The sequence below is a fragment of the Engystomops pustulosus genome, chromosome 4 (genome assembly GCF_040894005.1).
Source record: "Engystomops pustulosus chromosome 4, aEngPut4.maternal, whole genome shotgun sequence".
Classification (NCBI taxonomy): domain Eukaryota; kingdom Metazoa; phylum Chordata; class Amphibia; order Anura; family Leptodactylidae; genus Engystomops; species Engystomops pustulosus.
The window spans coordinates 102,898,087-102,915,692 of NC_092414.1; the positions used below are offsets into that span (position 1 = coordinate 102,898,087).

At 36.5% G+C, this 17,606-nt stretch overlaps 1 protein-coding gene across 5 annotated transcripts in view; it reads left to right on the forward strand.

Moving 5' to 3' along the window:
• Positions 1–15,199, forward strand: part of MDFIC (MyoD family inhibitor domain containing) — a 90,256-nt gene extending 75,057 nt beyond the window's left edge. For 4 of the 5 annotated variants that reach the window (XM_072146945.1, XM_072146946.1, XM_072146942.1 and 1 more), the window contains exons 5-6: positions 2,330–2,626; positions 10,413–10,549. In XM_072146945.1, coding sequence (XP_072003046.1) covers positions 2,330–2,598 — 269 coding nt within the window. In that variant the 3' untranslated portion in view covers positions 2,599–2,626; positions 10,413–10,549. Of the gene's footprint in view, positions 1–2,329; positions 2,627–10,412 lie in introns of all 5 variants that reach the window. The other variant, XM_072146943.1, reaches the window with a different exon arrangement.
• Positions 15,200–17,606: the final 2,407 nt, after the last annotated feature.

The window sequence follows — 17,606 nt, forward strand, 5'->3', positions numbered from 1 at the left end:
AAAAAAAATATTTTGTACAGGAGGTTTTAATTTTTTTAAATGTATGAAAACATTATAAAACCTATACAAATTTGGTATCCACGTGATCGTACCGACCCAAAGAATAAAGTAGACATGTCATTTGGGACGCAGAGTGAAAGCTGTAAAATCCAAGCCCACAAGAAAACGTCACAAATGTGGTTTTTCACCATTTTCACTGCATTTGGAATTTTTTTCCCCGCTTCCCAGTACACGCCATAGAATATTAAATACCGTCACTACGAAGTGCAATTTGTTGCGCAGAAAATAAGCCATAACACAGCTCTTTATGTGGAAAAATAAAAAAGTTATAGATTTTTGAAGTTGGTGAGTGAAAAATGGAAGTGAAAAAACTAAAAAAGGCCAAGTCGTTAAGGGGTTAAGGACTTATTTTTTTATACAGTTCCAACTTACATACAAATTCAACTTAAGTACAAACCGAAGGAACCTATTTTGTTCCTAACAGAGTACCCGCCTGTCCCAATTCCCCTTCATAAATCCTCTGCCACAGCTGTTTGTGGCTATGAATATGGCAGGTGCAATGACGTTTTCACATTGATTCATCCAGCTTAACAGCAGCACACAGCCATGACAGAGAATAAAGTAGAAATTGACTGCTTCAAATAAACAGTAAAGGTGAGTACAGGCGGTACCCTACTTAAGAACACACGACTTACAGACGACCCCCTGTTTACATTAGGTGTCTTGTAAAATATATTGCTCATAAAATCACTCTGAGGAAAGTATAAACCAACACTGTACATTTTATTCACATTTAGCAAAGCACAGGTTTGGGTGCACAAAGAAAACTAAAATGTTTGGTCTTCATGGTGGTTGTAGAGTATACATGAACAAAAATTCGGCAGACCAACCCCTGGATAGTCCACATAGACATATACGGATGCATCACAGATTTTCATAAGTAGGTTATAACTAACCAGGTGATAACTCAATCTGTAGTCTTTCGTTAATAAGGTTAAAGAAGACCTGTCACAAGAATTTTACCCCTCACAACAGTAATACATGCTGGTAAAGGGTTAAAAGTCCTCCCTACATCACCTAAAATGATCTGCTGCAAAGAATGAGTATACAAAAAGTCAGTTCTGAAGAGAAGATTAATGCTTTCCCTAGGCTGTTGGTGAGCCATGCTTCCTTCTTTTGATGGTCATCTCTTTGCATCTTTAAATCTTAGCCTGAGCTTACAGGAAGTCCTTTCCATTCCTGTCCTTACCAGAATGCTGTCCCTCTTTCTCCATGGTGAATTTAGCAGTGAGCCATTTGACACATCCCATGATGAGTGAAGCCAATATAAACAAAGGCAGAAAAAGTTTGGGCAGTGATTTTACTGTTGGGAGGAGGCAGATTTATGCTGGACTGCACTTTTCCACAAATACACACTGGGGGAAGGTGGGAAACTAAGGCTGCCCTTGTAAGTGATCCAGTGTAATGGACCTAGGTCATTTATGAAAAGCAAGCTTAAAATTCAAACAGTTTGCTTTGTGGTTTAAAAAAAACAGAATCAGACTTGCAGTTTTTTTATGCATATGATAGGTTGGGTATTTATAGTTTAACCATTGAGGGAATTGATTGTTCATTGACAAGAGATGATAAATGGCTAAAGCAGATTCTTTCAGCAGCCACTGAATGTTCCAGTATTATGTCACAGTAACATTACTCGAAGACAGACTGTGGCTACTCATATCATATCTTCAATAGAATTGTGGTAAATGTGTTAAAAAGTGTTCAGCAATATACTGTATGTAATATTGTGATGCAGAAAGAATAAAAAAAATTAGACATTCTTCTTTCTGCTTAATGTACAGTCTGTAGGCTTAGCAACTACTGTCAAGTATTGTGATTGTAATAATGCCTTTTCTTTTGTAGATATTAGCATGATAATTATTTTGGCATCTTCCAGTATACTGTGTACTGCAGTTTTCATTGATGTGTCGCCTATTTTCTATTTCTTATTTCATCTTAGTAGCCATACACATCGGCTATTGTCCCTGATTCAATATCCAAAGCATTGCTTAGGAACCTTTCAGAACAGTAACAATTGATGAGCAGTATGACATTAGTAATGTATGTCGATAAGAATGTAGCTGAAAATACAATTAGATATTTTGCTTTTGTTTTGTTTTAAATAGTAAAGCATTTGTTTCATTCAAAACTGCATTCCCTAGTAAAAGAAAGTGATGAATATTTCATGGGACTTATTAAAATTGTATTCAATGTTGTGTTTTTACTTGTGCTTTTTTGACTCTCTCTCTGTATCAGCTTTTTAGTTTTTATTCTTTCTTGTTTGTATTAGACTGCTGTGCTTCTTTGATTTTGGCCTGTCTCTTCTGTCAGTGCACTGAGTTCATCCTTGGCCCACATCAGGTTTGCTCCTGTCTGCATGAGGCCTGTAATTCCTGCTGTGGCTACTGTTCCAATGTCTGTGTGGGCCTTGAGGAAATTCCCGCAGAGGACCTCAACTTCCACTTTGATTGTGACTTTGCCCTTTTTGATTCTTGCTGTGAGACAGCTGAGTGCCTGGAGATCTGTTTTGAGTGTTCTGAACTTTGTGAATATAGCTAGCTAAAAGGATGACCAAGGTCAATGTTCAGTAAGTGCATTTATTTGCTGTTTCACTTACATCAGACTGACATTGATGCTTAACCAATAATTAATACTCTCACCAGACAACATTCTCTTGTCCAAACTAACATTAAAAATTCAATCCTCCAGTAATATTTACAAAGTCTGCAGTAACAAACAACTTGCATATGTAAAATATAACTGGACACCTTTTTTTACTTAATACAAAATGAAGACTGGTCAATTTCATTTTTTTGATTTGAGATTTTCATTCATTCATTCATTTTTGTTTTTTACTTGCCACATTTCAAAAGCCATACCTTTTTTGTTTATAGTGCACTGCACAAAATACTAAACCTGGAATTGAAAATGCCTGTAAGTTACCCCTTTGTGTTTAATACAATCACAGCAATATTACAATTAAAAAGTAGGTCAATCACATGTGTGTTATTTCATTAGTTTTTTGCATCAGCTGAACTTAACCCCTTGCCACCAAAGCCATTTATCACCTTCCTGACCTGAACCCTATTTTTAGAATTTGACATGTGTCATGATAACTGGTTTTAACTTTAGAATGTTTTACATATCCAGGTGATTTTGAAATTGTTTTATTGTGACATATTGTACTTCAGGTTAGTTGAAAAATGTTATTGATAAGTTTTGTGTTTCTCCATTTTCAAGTTTGAAATGTTCCGCTTTCCAGGCAGATAGTCAGACCAACCAAATAGCTTGATAAATATAATTTCCCGAATGCCTGATTTATGTTGGTATGGTTTTATATTTAGAAGTCCTCTCATTTTTCTAGGATGTTATGAGGCTTCGTACTTTAGTTGCGATTTTTCTAACTTTCATGAAAATCGCCAAAACTCGCATTTTAAGGGGCAACTCAACGGGATCTCGAAAACCCAGAGAGTGACGTCAGCAAGAGGAGGCAGGGTTGGGAAGTCCCAGATGAGGAGTGGGTAGAGCACATGGCGGTCTGAAAGCGGGATAGATTGACAATGTGGTTGAGCTGCCCCACCTTCTTGACTGTCTCTTAACCAGAAATATAAGAACTTCTAAGCATGCTGCAGTGTGAGATAAAAGTATATCTGCAAGACTAACAAAGGTTAGAATAAGGTATTGAGGGTAATTTTATAGGGGTTAATGATGTGACAGGATCCCTTTAAAGTTGTATTTACAGATACAAATGTGTTCTATAATGCTTAACCCCTTAAGGACGCAGCCATTTTGTAGCTTAAGGCTCAGTCCCATTTTTTGGATTCTGACATGCGTCGTTTTATATGGTTATAACTTTTGAACACTGTCACTTATCAAAACGATTCTGAGACTGTTTTTTCCCCACATGTTGTACTTCATTTTAGTGGTAAATTTTGGCTGATAAGTTTTGCGTTTATTTACAAAAAAAAAAGAAAATATGATGAATTTTCTGAAAAATTTGCCATTTTTGAAATTTGAAATCATTGCGTTTTCAGGCAGATAGATGTACCACCTAAATAAATTGCTGAATAACATTTCCCATATGTCTACTTTACATTTTCACCATTTTTGAAATGTCTGGATAATTTATTTTGATGTCACGCGGCTTACAAATCGAATAGCGCTTTTCTGGATTTTCAGAATTGACTATTTTGGGGATAGATACAGTTTTGAATGAAAATTTACATATTTAGCATCAAAACCCCCCATATAACCAACCCAATTTCAAATCTGCACCCTCAAGCTATCAGAAACAGATTTTACGAAGATTGTTAACCCCTTGAGATCTTCATAGTAATTACATCAAAATGGAGGCGAAATTTAGAATAGTCAAATTGTGCCGGTTATACGTTCATTTAGCCCTAAAATTTACACATTTCCAAAAGATAAAAATACAAAACCCACCATACAATTTGTTCTACAATTTCTCCCGAGTACAGAGACCCCCCACATGTGGCCGTGACTTGTTTTATGGGCACACAGTGAGGCGCAGAAGGGAAGGAGCACCCTGCAGCTGCCAGGCTTTTACTTTCCTCATTGGCCTCTTTTGAAGGCTATAAAATTTTCGCTTTTGCACCATTAGGGCCACGTGACGGCATTTTCTTTGCGGGACGAGATGCTTTTTCCAATGTTACCATTTTGGGGTTGGTATCACCTATTGTTGAAAATGTAGGAACTTCTTTTTGAGAGCAGGAGTAGAAAAGCATCAATTCTCTACTGTTTTTTTTACTTTTTTTTTTGTGGTGTTCACCGTATAGACTAATAATCATACTATCTTCATTCTATGGGTCGATACGATTACGGGGATACCAGACACGAATATATTTTCTTGCGTTTTACTAAATTTGTAAAATAAAACCCTATTGTGGGGAAAAATCTATCATTTTTGTATTGCCATCTTCCAAGTGGCATAACTTTGTTACGTTTTTGGCTACGGAGCTGGTTGATGGCTTGTTTTTTGCGGGACACGTTGTACTTTGCACCAGTATCATTCTAGAGTACATATGTTTTTTTGATCACTTTTTATAGCATTTTTTGTGGGATTGAATAGGTAAAAATCATAATTTTTGGAGGGTTTATAACAGTTTTCTTTTACGGCGTTCATCGTGCGGGTTCAATAATTATTTATTTTTATTCTACGGGTTGTTACGGATGCAGTGATACTATATATGTGGGGTTTGTGTTATGATTTAGACTTTTTTTTTAGTTATATGGCTCTTTATATGTTGTGGGGCTTTTGGGCATTTTTGGTGATTTATTACTTTATTTTTTTATTGAATAATTTTTTTTTTTACTTTTTCACTTTTTCCACCATGGGAAATGAACAAGCAATCATCTGATTGCTTGTTCATAATAATACCCTGCAATACTTATGTATTGCAGGGCATTAACAGTGTCAACCTATGCACTTACATAGGGTGGCACTCTGCCAGTAAGATGACGTCACAGACGCCATCTTACCGACAGTTCCTGCAGGTAACACTGGGGTCCAGATCGGACCCCAGTGATACCGTAGCAATGATCGGTGCCCCCCGAAAATGATTCGGGGGGGGGCGATCGTGGGGGAAAGACACCCCAGATGCATGTTAGATGCCGCGGTCGCGATGACCGCGGCATTTAACGGGTTAATCACCCGCGATCAGAGACAACTCCGATCGCGGGTGTTACACTGGGGTGCCGGCTATCAGTCACAGCCGGCAACCCGTGTTTCCCGATGCCGGTTCGGCTCAAATCTTGAGCTGAACCGGCATCGGCTCAGCGTCCGATATATCGGACGCTGAGCGCTAAGAGGTTAATGACAACTAAAATTTTTTACAAATTTACACATCTTCAGATCTGTGTAGAAATTTTCTCATGTTAGATCTGGAAAAAACTTACTAGGAAAATTTTAAAAAAATGGTATAATTGAAACTTTTGGTAGGTATTTGTTGATCTTGATGATTCCGTGATCATGTCTTTTTTCTTGTGATGCATGTTTAGTTTTTCTTGTTTTAACAGGTGCAAATTTTGGCTTTTTTGAGACTTTTTTTTTTTTGCAAATGCCTCAAATCCATATAGATAAATTTTAGATTTGAGGTCGCGGCCTGCATTGCACTCTAACTACACCCTCGAACTAAATACAATTTGCATATAAGCTGGTTAAGAGCAAAGGACCATATAGATCATCCTAATTAGCAGGCTGTTGCCACATTAGGACACAACCTGGTCTCTGCTGCGTCTGCCTTGCAGGGAGATCTCTCCTTGCCGGACAGTTTAACCCCTTAACTGCCACGATGAAGCATAATCGCAGTAGCTAAGGACAGGGATACAGGGAACATGAGTAGTAGGTCTTGCGTTGGGAAAAGCGTGTTGTAAAAGTTGAGACAGGTTTTAGGTGAGCCCCATTTCCACAGTAGACATCATTACATGGTGTAACGATTTTCTTTCTTAAAAATTATTGTCACAATTAAAGAAAGTCTACCACCAGGATCAAAAATTGTAAGCCAAGCTATTTACAACGCATTGCACTTGCAATGTTCGCAAGTGCAATGCATTTTTGATGCATTTCCATAGACTTGAATGGGGCGTGAAAAACGTGCATGAAATGCAAAATTAGAGCATGCTGCGATTTTTGACGCGCGTGAAAAAACCGCAAATAAGAACAAGCCCACTGGAAATAATGGGACAGAGTGCAATGCAAGTTCTGCTGATCAAAAGCGTGCGCAGAACTCGCGCATGAAAAACACTAGTGTGGAAGAGGCCTAAGTGCTGCAGGAAGTGCCTGTGTCTGAGCTTGTCTTGTAATGCAGGAGGGAGGGCAGGAGGTAAGGAGCACTGCAGTGTGCAGACAATTCATGAGAAAAATCTGCCCATAATCTGAAGATTTATGGTCGTATCTAAAAATTGTATACACCAGGACTGATAGAGACAGGTTTGAATTATATCTGTGAAATGCTGTTTTTGTTTAAAACGGTGAATTAAAGAATGTGTTTTTTTTTTGTTATGCTTAGTATATTTAAGAATCTTGTCTTTGTGGGAATATCCCTTGTGAATGATTAAAAAATTGAGAAATATTTGTTTCAAAAATATTTAATTAACTTCACATTTATTGAAAGTTTCTACCTGAAGAATGGACATTGTGTTTCAGAAAATGTGCCACTGCCCCATGTACAAGTAATGGCAACTTAAACTTATAACTTATATATTATTTAGATTTAGCAAAATCTGCTGCTAATTGTTTTGGGGTTTTAGCGTTTTAATTTTTCACTGCCAACCTTACACAAGCTATTTCTTTTTTTGTTTGTCTTTGTAAAGAACTGTATGAGGGCTTGTTATCTGTAGGACAAAATATGCATTCTATTAGCACAATTTTATTTTATGTGCCATGTACTGGGAAACTGGAAAAAAAAATCCAAATTAATGGAATTGGCAATGAAACTCATTTGGGCTATTTTCTGATGACCATTGTTTTCAAAGCTTTCACTGTGAGCTCCAGATGGTATATTCCCTTTATTCTTTGTGTCAGTATGCTCACAGACCTACATAATTTATATAATTTTTTTTATGCCACATTTTGACGCCCATAACTTTTTCATACTTTCATGCATGGAGCTGGGCAAGGCCATTCTTTGTGAGATAGGATGAAGTTTGTAATATTACCATTTGGACAACTCCATGACCTTTTGACCTAAATCGTTTTCCACTACAGCGTTCATGACTAATTTTTTATTTTTTTTTGATCGGCCATTTTGGCACTGAGGAATGCTACATATATTCTAAGGAATATATATAAATTGTGCTGAAAAACCCTAACTCGGCTTATACTCTAGTCTATAAAAAACTAACCTTTCTGATGTCCCCCAATAGGACCTCTTCTGCTTCCGATGCTCTGGTGCCTCCTCGGGTCCTCCGGATCCACTTGTGTTCTTCCACTCCTCTTCAGCTCCTCTTAGGATCGTTCCTCTCCTCTTCGGGTCCCCTTGTGATGCCGGCGGCTCACAAACAATGATGTTGGCAAGCGGCTGACATCATTCTGTGTGCCGGCCGAGTGTGAAGACCCGAAGAGGAGCCAAAGAACACAAAGAGGATTGAAGGACCTGAGGAGACATCAGAGCATTGGAAGCAGAAGAGGTTGTAGGGGGACAGGCTGGCTACATACTGTGGGGCTGGTAGGCAATATACTACAGGAGGCTGGCAGGATATATTCTACAGGGGCTGGCTATATACTACAGGGGATGACAGGCTATATACTACAGGGGGCTGGCTGGCAGACAATATACTACAGGGACTGGCAGGCTTAATACTGGGAGCAGGCAGACTATATACTACAGGGGCTGGCTATATACTACAGGGGATGACAGGCTATATACTACAGGGGCTGGCTGGCAGACTATATACTACAGGGGCTGGCTGGCAGACTATATACTACAGGGACTGGCAGGCTATATGCTACAGGGGCTGGCAGGATACATTCTACAGGGGCTGGCAGGCTATATACTACATGGGATGACAAGCTATATACTACAGGGGATGACAAGCTATATACTACAGGGGGCTGGCTGGCAGACAATATACTACAGGGACTGACAGGCTATATACTACAGGGGCTGGCAGGATATATACTACAGGGGCTGGCTATATACTACAGGGGATGACAAGCTATATACTACAGGGGGCTGGCTGGCAGACAATATACTACAGGGACTGGCAGGCTATAAACTACATGGGCTGGCAGGCTTAATACTGGGAGCAGGCAGACTATATACTACAGGGGCTTACTATATACTACAGGGGCTGCAGGCTATATACTGGGAGGCTGTGACCAATGCATTTCCCACCTTCGACTTATACTCAAGTCAATAGGTTTTCCCAGTTTTTTGTGTTAAAATTAGGTACCTCGGCTTATGCTCGGGTCAGCTTATACTCGAGTATATACAGTAATTAGATATTTTAAATATTTTTTAAACTTTTTTTTAATTTAATGTTTTATACTATCATGTTAGGCCTCCTTGAACCCTATATGGTCTGATCATTTGTACAATATACTGCAATACAACTGTAATACAGAATACCGATTCCAGTACAGAATCCTGTCATGGAAAGCAATCTACGCTCTCTTATGACTTCACGGGGGCGCTGATCTGCATGTTAACATGGCATCACACCTGCACAACACTTTTAGGTGTGGAAGTTCTCTTACTCCTTTTAAGACCAACCCTTGAATTTTTAATATTTCCTTTTTAATGCATCTTACTGTAAATGATCTAATAGTACATAGTGAATGAATACCAATAGTTTTTATTAATTCAAAAACTGGTTTTTGTGGCTGATCTAAAAAATTGATACAGAAAGCAAATGTCTATAGAGGTAATTTAAAGCTATGTTTTTTCTAAGGAGCCTTCTTTAGATTTCACAATCAATGATGTAAGTGAGGTCATATACCTGCTATTTCAGCAAAAGTTTCGTCTACCCCTGGAGCATCATTTTACATTTTCCTAGAGCTCAAACATATAAATACATTGCCAGTGGCACTTTATTGGTAGATCCATATAATTTCTTAACTAAAGAGAAACATCTACCGGACTTAATAACACTTTTGCTAAATGTATTTGTTGTGTCATGTGTTTTTGCTTTGTTTTAAAACTCATAACAATGTAATGACTAAAAATAATATAAGACATCCATAACAAAAGTTAAAAATATTAATAATTGTGTGCTTTATAACATTTTTATTGAACACATGTTATGTATCATGTTTTGCCCATTACTCAGGGTAGTGGAGTAAGTAGGCCGGATTTCTGTCAAACTTTATATCTCCGTATTCCACACTACAGAGGTATTATAATTAGTAATAACAAATCAACTGTAGTAAAATAGTACCACCAGACTTCTGGTCTTCAGAGAAGAAACTTCATTTAGGACATTTAACCAATCATCTTGAATCAACAGGATTAAATTGTTTAATGTAAAGCGAAGATCAAAGGAAATGGTGTTAACCACTTTTACCACCAGAACATCCTAGATATCACTTTATTTAACTGAATAGTCTTAGATTAACACACAGTACATCATAACATATTTATTTGATGGACATTTGATTCTAAATTGTACTCAAATCCTATTTACTGTAAGTAAACAGGTGCGGAAATAGGGGTGCATTAAAAATAGTTCCTAAGATAATACTCTCTCCAAAAAGTAAATCAACCATCTTCACATCCCTGGCATTTTAAATGTATCTTGCAGTTTAACAACCAATTAATTTCACTTTAATAATGTAATGTTTTTTTTTCTTTTTCCTTTTTTTTTTACTTCAATGCATCATCTTTACCTGAATGGATGACCTACTTTAAATGAAGATTGCTGTGTTCACTGTATCTTAGCTTGCTTATTTTGTGAGTTTGTCACACTCTGCAACATAGTATTAGGACAAGCATCTTGTGGAATCTGTACTTCTGAAGCCTGTTGTTGCTGTTGCGGAGAAGAAATGGGAGATGACTGCAACTGTCCTTGTGATATGGATTGTGGCATAATGGACGCCTGTTGTGAATCATCAGATTGCTTAGAAATTTGCATGGAATGCTGTGGAATTTGCTTTCCTTCATGAAGCTAACTATGACTTTTATCTTCAAAAACTGGAGTTTTTGTTTTCAACTGAAAACAACGTCTTGATTTATAGGACTCATTCTTTTTGCGCTGCTAATTGTTTGAATTTTGTATAATTTACTGGAGTTCAAATTTGAAAAAACAAACAGAAATAGATAACGTATACTTTTGCTACACATTTTAATGAAAGAGGTACTCGTAGGTAATAGTCCAACTGAGAAGTCATATAACTCATTGATTTGAATTTAAACTTTTTGCAACCATCAGTATATAAACAGCTTAATTATCATTGCACTCTGCAGTTAGGACGTATGTGTAAGCAATTAATTTTTACCGTATAGTATTTAATGCAATTAAAAAGATTGGGATAACCCTTTATCAGTACAATCTTATTGTTCTAGAAAGCCAAAATTGTTTTTTTTGTCTCAAAGCGTGGCAAATATAGAACTCAAATTTTGCCCATACAGTATATAATGAATACATATGGTGACCTTTGTTCTTGGGTGTTTACTGTGATGATGTAATTAAATAACTACACATGTATAGCATTGCTATATATGGGACAATCATGTATATTTTTTGGTATAAAATTATTTGATTACATTTATTAATTTGAATAAAACTTTTACAAAATTAAGAATAGTTTAATATTTACAATTTTTACCATTTTTTTTTACTATAGAATACTTAGAATTTACATATTTGGGGGAGATTCTGGGCCAGATCTCTGGACTAAAACATTATCTGCCTTGTGCCACATTTATTTAAGGGTTCCTTTATACCACTTTCTAAATTTTCCCGATTGTCTAAAAAGGGTGTAAAATGGGTGTTTGACTTGCAGTAAAAAGTCTGTGGGACACAATATTGTGCACCAAAAAAATTATTATTTTTGCATAGTAAACACTCAGTTTTGTTAGTGGACCATATTTTTGTACTTTTTGAATAATGGCAACATTACCATTCCATCTATCATGTAACTCTCTAAGGACCTACTTTTAAGTCTCAAGTAGTGATGAGAAGATATGAACTTTAAATTCGGGTTTGAGTGCGTCCCACGAAACCCAGACATATTGCCGGATTGGTTTCTATGCAGCCAGCAATATGTCTGGATCGCTTTGGACACACCCGAACTTCAGACCCGAGCTTCAATTTCGGATCCACTCATTGTCTCAAGTAATAAATAATTATGGCATTAGTTGGGAAATGTTAATTTTATAGGAAGGCTTTGTATTGGAGTAGACTAATCTGAAAACTTGAGACCTTACAAAAAGTTGCGACTTTTACTAGATAGGATACTATGGTAAGTGTACGTTTCTATACTATAAGAATTTTTTAAAAGTGCTATGCCTGTTAATGCCAAACGGTTTACATCAATAGAGACTCGGACAAGGTCACAGCCCATGGGATAGAACGGTTTGTTATTTCAATTAAATCTGTATATTCATACTGATAATGAGCATCAAGTCATTCAGAAAATGGGAGCCTGCTATCCCTAATTTATGACCCCTCTTCTTGCTTGTGTTTATGTGCACTTGCTGCTTCAAAATTTGCTTCAAAATGCTCCTGAAATTAATATGTTGCTACGTATCATCCATGTGATCATGTGGAGTGCCAGATCACAACACTCACTCACCAAACGGTGAGGAGTAACTTTATCACCCCATTCTCTGGTTTCTTGTACTACTTCTTGAGACTTGTAAGTGCCAGTTGAGATGTATTTGTCCCAGTTTAGTTGTTTTTGTCCGAGTCTCAACTGAAACAAGTCTCAAAAAGTTCTGTAGTAAATGAAACCAGACAATGTGGTGATTGTTCACCCCAATGTTTTCAAACTAATGTGAAGATACATGGATCCCTCCAATATACACTGGAATTAAGAGTCCAAAATGCAAAGAGAAGAAACAGCTACAGCGTCAAATAAATTATAATTACCTTTTCAAATATTCATCTTCAAATTGACCACAAAAAATTCAAGTATAACCACAACATTAACATCTATTGTTGGAATCAGGGCATCGCCATCAGCCATCTCTTCTCCCATTCACTTTGCATCAATGATTTTCTAAAGACCTAATACAGTACTAAGATTAGCTCATTAATCATATTTACTCCTAAAATCCCATTAAATGTACTAAAGCAACTTAGCATTTTGCCAAGTTTTTTAAGTACTCTCTACCATTGTTCTTATACCACTATACTCTTTGGAGTGGCTATTTCCCAATGGCCACGCACATGCTGAAAAGTTTGAAATACAAGGCACAGCGTAGGAATAAAAGCTTTGGGACTTTCTCAACTCTAAAAAAAACATATTACATATTTTTTATTACATACATTTACATATACAATTATTACCTAAAATATTACATATTTTTTTCCTGACTTGCCCTGTGCAGATGAAATGAACATCACTTACATGGATTGCACTTTTTAATTTGACCTGACAATAAAATGGTGAAGTTTTATTCCTACGGCTGTGCTTTGGATTCCACACTTTTTATACAAATTTAGATACAAACATTCTAGTACTATAAAGGGGTAACCAATATATTCAACTAAAAGAAATAGTCTGTCAGATGATATGCATGGATTTTTGATAGACTTAATGGTTTGTACCAAAACTCCGTAATTCTGGGTGTTCCATGTGATGTTAAATGCAAATGCTGAAAATCCATCTGTGAATCCAAACCAGATTTATACTGATTGAAGATTCAAAAATGGTTGCTGTATGGCCTAAACAATAGTAGTTTTTGTAATCCATGTGGTAACTTGCCTCATCAACCATTGTCCTGTTACACACATGCTGCTATATTCACAGAAGCAAGGTTGGTTTGTACTTTATATAGAACACCTTCACTCCACTTTACTGTTTGGCCTATAATGTCAGTTTTTTATCATCTTCATCAACTCCAGCTCTTTGCATCCTTATGTTCCAAGTTGTGTGCTGCAACCATTAGTGACTCAACTGATAGTTAAAGGGGTATTCTCGTCTCGGCAGTCACATCCAGATTAATTGATCTGCCATGTATAAACATTTCTTAAAAAAAATGTTCCTGTGGGAAGATAATTTCTCATAAATGTCCTGTGGTAATGAATGCTGAATCCAGGTGGTCGGGCAAGACTCAATAGCTCATGTCTGGCCACCGCTGCCAAAATGTGAGCTGGTCGTATCCGAGGAAGCTATCTTGTTTCTAAGGGACAACATGACTACATTTATGAGAAATTATCTTCACACAGGAATATTTTTTTCTTTAATAAAATCCAATTGAAGAAATGTTTACAGATGGCAAATGAATTTAATTATATTTAAATGGCCAGATGGGAATACCTCTTTAAGTGTAATGATTGCTCAGGCCAGTGATCTGGAAAAAAAATCAGTGGAGCGAACCTACTGAAGAATCCAAAGAAGAGTTGTTGGTGGTCTAATGTTCCCTTGAAAAAAGGATGGTTCAGTTGGAAATGTGTATTTTACCATGAAGGGCATAGAACTTTATTTCAACTGAGAAAACATTTTTGGTGCATTTTCAGATCTCCGCTTATAACGTGAATTATTTGTAGATAGACTTGAAAGGAACATAAGGTACTGTGCTTTTTGGAAGTGTGTTCTCAATTGCTATGTATGTCATATTTAAATTTGTGTAATAAACAAATTAATTTTCCTTTCTATCAGATATAGAGACTAGCACATTGATAAGGTTTTCTCCAATAAAGATACAAGTTTTTTCTCTTTATATGATTGCCTATTAATTACATACAGTGTTAGATGAGAACTCTCTATGAAAGTAGAGGGACTTCAAAGAGCTATATATTTTACTTCTTAGAGTAGATCTCTGATTATCTCCTTCTCATAACAAAGACCTTCCTTTGATATCCGATGAAAAAAATCTAGATAGGTTTCCTCAGTCCTGTGTCAATTTTTGAAGAAAGTGTTTTATGGAAATGTTTAAAAAAATAATATTTTTATTTGTTTGGTGGTATATATCTCTTACCGGTTTAAGGATATTCTGTAATGCAGATGTCAATATGAATTGATGTTAATGGTGTTTTCCCAAATCAGTCATTTAAAAGCTGTTACTTATTACTGTATATATAAATATTCACACATTCACAGAGTCACACATTCCTTCTGAAATAAGATTTTACTGTTTATGACATGAGATTTAATTCTAAATGGCTTGTTTTATGCTACTATGCTGCACTAGAAATATTACCAAATGTGTTTATTAATATATCTCTGTAGCAGAGAAAACATATACTAAATGCTCTGTTCATATTTAATTTATGCTTTTTTTCTGGATAAGGTGTATAAGATAATACCCGCAGAACTAACATCCTAGTGAGCAAAAACCAATTTAACAATGTGAAAATGTATCTAATCTAGCTCTTGATTTCACAGACAGAAATCTACATTTATTGTTTGTGGTTTTTGTTTTGTTTTATTTTTGTTCTTTTTAAGTATACTTTAATACAACAGATATTATTTACGAAAACAACTGTTTCCGTTAACTGGATTTATGTTATTTGAAAAATAAAGAATTTTATTTTACATATTGGGTTATTCTGTTATTTCATTTGCTTGGAAGGATGATTACCATTTATCCAATTAAACAGGAAACATGTGATGTTGTCTATCTGCTATTTATTTACCTTAGATCTTGGTTCTCAGCTGTATTTTGCAGCTGAGCTGTGTAGAGCACATCAGTAAAATTCCAATTTAAAGAGTGAAGCAAATTTTGTTGGTATTTCAGAAATTACAAACACGTGCCAAGAGTAGACTTCATAATATACTTCATTAGGGAATCAGCTTATCTGTACTTTGTTTCGGCTCTTCCTCCTGCAGTGAGCAGTGTGTCTGAAAGCATTCAAAGTTTTATCAACTTCAGATAGATAAGGAGACAAATTGTTAAAGCTTTTTCTTTCTTTTCTTTTCTTTCTTTTCTTTCTTTTCTATCCTTTCTTTCTTTCTTTCCTTTCTTTCCTTCCTTTCTTTCTTTTCTTTCTCTCTCTCTCCCTTTAGCCCTGCATTCTGGTTGCTAAAAAGAAATCTTACAGGAGGCAACAGGAGATAACAAAAAATGCTATGCTATGCTATGCAATGTGTTTATACCCAACCCTCTGCTCACTAATAACATGAAGCCAAGAGCTGAGGTGCATGTCAACTATGTCCTGTCTACAATCTTTCCATCATGTTCCCACACACAGTCCACTTCCCCCTTCAGCGGCGCAGTTTAATAAAGAATAATGTAGTGTGCTCAGTGTATAAACCACAAGGCTGATCTGCACACTAGAGGCTGGCACAGGGCTACAGTTGGGTCAGTGAGTAGAAGGGGGGAGGGTCCACACATTTGATGCACAAAATGAAAACTATTTCCTTTCCAGTGTGTATTGTGTCTGTTCTGTCTTCTCATTCTCTGTACTCCTACCCCAATCTCCTGGGAAAAGAGAGTGTGAAAGCTTCTGCTATTTTAGCAGATGTGTGTGTAGTAGTCATAAGGCTGTATTTTATCATAGTTCTGTATAAAATTGTATTGGTATATATTTTGTGTATAGGTCTGTGCAGCGCTACTATGTAAATGTGCACTATATAAATAAAGGAATTATTATGATGTTTATGTAACAATATGTGTGTACTATTAGATACTCTAACTGTAATAGATGTATTATGGATGTGAATATGTAAAACTGAAATTGAATTTATCTGTTGAGTTAGGGTCACATCTAGTTTGTACAACAGTAATGTTGAGGAGAAACTACCATCTTGATTGGTTGGTTTGGTTGGGTTCCAGCATTTTGGAAAATGAGGGAAGGCTGCTCTGGCCTCAGTTCCCTTAGCTCATGTCACAACCAGGAAGTACCCGCCTTCTTCAGGAGGAGCTGTAGAGGATTTTACAGATGGGGTTAATAGATATATCAGGCTGGTTCTCAAGCTAGGAAGAGGCCAGCAGCATGATATATCATTGGAATTTTTGTCAAAGGCTCTTTCCAGCTGTGCTAAAACTATTTTTGACCAGGTAACTTCAGAATTACACTTTAACGCTTTCCATACCATGAAAAATTTACCTTGATGATTCAACTCTCTCAGTAGATTAGACTGTCCAGAAAATGTCTTTAAATAGCATTGTCATTTTACTATTTAACAGGTTATTTTATGACTAGCTGTGTGGGTTTTACAGGAAAAGTATGCTGATTTATGTATTTTTGTTAAATAAGGAAGAAATACAAAGGAAATAGCACACAGGAACATATTCCTTTACTAAAGTGTATTACAATGTTTTCTATTAACATCTGTACTATTGACTTATAAAATTTAGTTGTGCTTTAAACTACACCACCGGCTGAGACTTGCCTGACGCCTTTGGCATGTGCTTATAGACTGACTAAGACGAACTGAGATGTATCAGTCACTGAGACAAAGCACATCACCATATTCTGACACTAGTATACATCTATACTTTGGTGTATAGATATTTGAAAGGCTCCATTTTTGAGGAGATAATAGGAAATAGATAACCCTGCGAGAATCAAGAATTTCTTCAACTTCATATTCTAATTCGATTACAACAAGTTTACATTACATTAAATTTGATTACAACAGGAGCTGGTGGATAAAGGTTAGGCAAGAATTTAGGAATCTATGTTTTAAAGAGTAATTTGTGAAATGCATTATGAATATGGAAGGTGCATGCCAACTGCAATTTGAAGGACAAAGGATTCATAATCCCGGTTATCACATAGGTAATCACATAGTGGTGGTGGGGGGTTTCCAGACCAAACTTTAAGATGCAAGTTCTTAGTTTATAACCATGCTCGTTCAGCCAATACATATTCAGAAGCCGGGGACCGGTTTAAAGCTATCGTGTATCTTGGGCTTTGGCCGAGTTCAAGGGAGCCTTGGCCGAGACTGAGCTCAGCACTTTAAATGATGATTCTGTGGAATGGTTTAGCAACTCTAC